At 28.0% G+C, this 4452-nt stretch overlaps 1 protein-coding gene across 4 annotated transcripts in view; it reads right to left on the bottom strand.

The window, feature by feature from the left end:
* Positions 1-2518: 2518 nt before the first annotated feature.
* LOC136080781 (putative uncharacterized protein DDB_G0286901) overlaps positions 2519-4452 on the bottom strand; it is a 30831-nt gene continuing 28897 nt past the window's right edge. For all 4 annotated transcript variants that reach the window (XM_065797894.1, XM_065797895.1, XM_065797896.1 and 1 more), the window contains one exon: positions 2519-4452. This exon is cut by the window's right edge and continues 869 nt beyond it. In XM_065797894.1, coding sequence (XP_065653966.1) covers positions 2959-4452 — 1494 coding nt within the window. In that variant the 3' untranslated portion in view covers positions 2519-2958.

Genomic DNA, 4452 nt, shown 5'->3' with positions numbered 1-4452 from the left:
ATCTTGTGGTAAAAGAGTATTTGTAACTGCTGTACCAACAATTTTTTACTTTCCAAACCAGCCTTCTACGTTAAGTTTAAAGAGAAAACAGCCGACAAACAGACTTCATTTACAGGATAAAATACAAAAAAAATCAATGATAAAGTTGAATTAAATGAAATAAATAATGTTTAAAATAGTAGTACAAATAATGTAAATGTCAAAACCACGATTAAAAATTAGTATTTATTATCTCAAGTTAAGATTTTTCGACTTAAAATAAAATTCAAGAACCTAAAGATAAAGCAAAAGATGGTTTAAAAATGTGATGGTTCAATAGAACATATTTTTAATTTATCTAAAAAATTTTCAGCAAACACTCAACTTCAACTTCAATTTTTGGAAGTCAATCAAGTATAAATAACCGTGTTAAACAAAGAAAACGTTGGACTGTTAAAGATAAAATTTTAGCTCTGAGAATCACGTATCGTAGTCCACAATCTTTCAATATGTTTAGAATAGTTTTTATCACCTGCCAGAAGCACTATTTTTATATTTGAAAAATTTATTAGGAGCCCAGAATCTGGGTTTTCCAAAAATGGTTATGGCCTTTTTAAAAATGCAAGTAAATACCATGAAAAAATTGGAACGAAATTTTTTTTTGATATCTTTAAAGACATTTCATCAACAACATCTTGATTATGAAAAAAAAAAAAAGACAAAAGCATTGGAATTCAGTCTAATGGCAAGTCAGTAAACCAAGTTCTTGTATTGATGGTTTGGAGGTTATTAAATTAACAAGATTCACATCCACCTACAGGAGCAAAAGTTTATACAATATATGGTCCACCTTATAAAAAATGTAAGAAATAATTTGATAAAACATGACATTTCATCTGATGGTTAAATAATATCGTGGAACCATCTGGAAGAACATTATAATTTGGACAAGGTAATGGTGTCCGACCTGCGCCAAAATTGACAGATCGATATTTAAATCCAGGATCAATACTAGCCATGCGAGTAAAATTGGAAACACAAATTTTTAATAGTCAATTTTAATGCTTTTGCAAAACAATTGTCTTAAAATGTTTTGTCAACAGTTAAAATGTTGTCAACATCCTTCTTTATTAAAAATATGGATATTTTATTTGATACCTTGAACTCCTGAAACTAAAAGCATTTTTCTGCAGTCAAAATAGTATATTCAGTCATTGGGGCTAAGATGTCACTATTTCTAATACTCTTTGTCTCGCAAACGAGTTGCTTCATGAGAATTTTTTCAAGGTTTGCACAACTCAGTTTAATTAGGACTGTTTGAAAATTTTTAATCATTAATATGAAGCAAAGAAGGTTGGAATGACTGACTTGCATTGCAATTTAAATCAGCATATAAAAAATGTCTTAGTAAAACTGAATCTTCTTTTCAAGAAACTTTTTGACGAAATGAATGATTTTGAATGATTTTATTTTAAAAGAAATTCTTGAAGCAAGATATTTCTTATTTATTATTGTTGTTTTTTCTCTCGGTATTATCAACTATTTATTTAGCTAATATGAAACGAACACGTGGTTAAAAAGACTCATGCAAATTCAAATTTTATCTGCGTTAAAATATTAATGTTCGAAGATATATTAGCAATGTCATGAAATAGTTTTAAAATTTTTTTAATTTATAAAAGAAAAATTTTCTTTATGAGAAGTCCTGGTACGAATAATGCAAAAGTTTTTATATTTCACTTAGAGTTGCGTACTTCTATGATTATTTGGCTCTGCGAGACATCCCATTATGATTTGTAGCTAAAATTACATTTATCAGGACTTGGTAGGCATTGACAAGAATTAAAGAACAATTGAATACAAAAGTTATTCGGTAACATTTTTTATCTGATGAGTTTATTATCAGCCGTGGCGCAGTGAGCGCTGAAACTTGGATTTATAAAAAAAAAAAAAAAAAGTTTTTTTCTTTTATAAATCCAAGTTTCAGCGCTCACTGCGCGACGGCTGATAATAAACTTATCGGATAAAAAATGTTACCAATTAACTTTTGTATTCAATAGTAAATATTTTTTTCATACATACTTTTTAATCATTCTCGATGTTGTTTAAGCCAACTTCAATTGGTATTGATAAAATGTCAAAAAATAAAGATGTCAATACCAACTGAACTCAACTTTTGTGGTTGGTATGTTAATATTATGAGTAAGTTGAATCCAAAATATTTATAAAAACTTTTATATTACAAAATTGCCATAAATAAAAATATTTTTTTTAGAATAAATCAATGCATGAAAATAAAAAACATGAATCAAAATATTTCGCATAACCTTCATCAAAATGCTTTATAGATTCAATAAGATTTTCATAAAAATTTTATAGGTAAAAGTACTTTTGAACTCATTTAATTTAATCACCTGAAATTTTTAAGGATCCTGTAAGACTTTTTGAATAGAGAAAGCAGGCTTGTTATCAAACCAGACGTTTTTTAGGATCCTATAGGAATTTAGACTAGGGAAAGCTAGGGTGCAATTAAAAAACGTTTTTATATATCTGCTATATTTAGTAACAAAAAAAACGTTTTTTTGTCTTTAGCTTATGACAATGTAATATTGCATCAATGTTGTATAATTATTTTGGAGATTTTTTTAGTTCTATATGATTTTGTTTCTAATTTTTGCTTAAACTTATTTTTTCTATATGCAGCTTGTAGAGGTCTGTATGTAACATGTACACAACTTGCAAACTTCTGTATGCAACTTGTACACAACTTGCAAACTTCTGTATGTAACTTGTACAAAACTTGCAAGATTCTGTTTGTACCTTTTTAAAATCTGATATACAACTTGCAAACTTCTTAAATTAACTTTAAAAATCTGATATAAAACCTGCACGCTTACATATGCAACTTGCATAGTTTGATTCACAACTTGCAGACTTACATATGCAACTTGTAGAGTTTGATATACAACTTGGAGATATCTATATGCAACTTGTAGTTAAATCTGAACTGAATATATTTTCTTCATTAGAACTTTTTTTTCTTAGCAAGTGCATGTGAGATTCGCGTTTTTCTCTATAACTTACGCGTTTTTCTTTGTTCTTCTCATGTCTGTCAACTGTAAATGGAGTTGTTTCCCTATAATTCACATCATTTTTAAATTCATCTGACGATAGAACATTAGTTGATACCTTTTTTAAGCAATTATTTGAAAAATTATATAACGATGATGTTTCCGAAACACCCGACTTTTCACATTTTTCCGAAACAATCGTCTTTTCACATTTTTCAGAGAGGTTACTTTCATTTTTTATAAGAATTGGAATTTTACTTTTTTTTTGCATTTGCTCACGACTCTTGAGCAAATTGTCGTACGAAAGTAATATTTCTTCATTGTCTAAAATTTTCGTTATTTGTTTCAGGTTTTTTTTATTCAATTCCTCGCTTTCAATAATGTCTAAATGATCACTTGTAAACAATTTTTTTTTAGTAAATGCGGAATGTTCTTTAAGTTTTGAAACAATTTCAGTTTGTTCTTTGGTATTTTGTATTTCAAGAAATAAATTAACCAACACAGGTTTATTCAATGTGCTTTTAGATTGATTCATTAAACTTTCCTCTTTTTTTTTGGCAGTGCTATTTAAGTTTTGCAAACTTTCGTGCATTTCATTGGTTAGTTTTTCAAATTCATTGAGCATTTCATCAAATGAATTTATTGATTTTACAGTCAACTCTTCATCTTTCATGAACGGTATTTTTTCTTCAAAATTTAAGACAGAGTCTGTATTATTTATTAAATTGTTTACATGACAATTTATGGCACTATTTTGATCTTTATTTAAAAAATGTTCTTTTTTGTTGCCTAGAGCATTTGAATTGTTGTCGTCGGTTAGCTGTTGCATTGGATGATTGGTATTAGGATGGTTTTGATGGATTAAATGATTGGTATTAGAAGATTGGTTTCTTTGGTTAGTGGCATCTATGGTATTGGTTGATTTTCCCTGTTTATTTATAATAATATCAGAATTATGGTTTTCAAAATTTAGGTTATCTAAATAAATATTATTAAATAAACTATCAAGATTAATTTGGTCAACTTTTGAAATAACTGCAATATCCTCCTCCAAAACTGGTTGATGAAATTCTTTTAAAACTGTTAAGATCCTCGAGAAGTCGATCTGCTTACTTGGAGTAACAAATGGATAAATACTTTCTTCTTTGAAATAGTTTTTGCACAAATTTGTTTTCTTAGCCAATGGAACTTGAAGCGGTTCACAAGACTTATCGCTTACTAAAAAAGTTTCAATTGGTTTCTGAAGCGGTTCACAAGACTTATCGCTTACTAAAAAAGTTTCAATTGGTTTCTTTGTGCTTTCAAAACAAGTTTCTATTGATTTTATAGTGTTTGCTAAATAAGTTTTCATTGGTTCAACTGTGTCTTTAAAATAAATATTGTTTTGTTTTATTGTTCTTTC

The sequence above is a fragment of the Hydra vulgaris genome, chromosome 05 (genome assembly GCF_038396675.1).
Source record: "Hydra vulgaris chromosome 05, alternate assembly HydraT2T_AEP".
NCBI lineage: Eukaryota > Metazoa > Cnidaria > Hydrozoa > Anthoathecata > Hydridae > Hydra > Hydra vulgaris.
The sequence above is the reverse complement of the archived record's forward strand: the minus strand, read 5'-3'. Positions and strand labels throughout refer to the sequence as shown.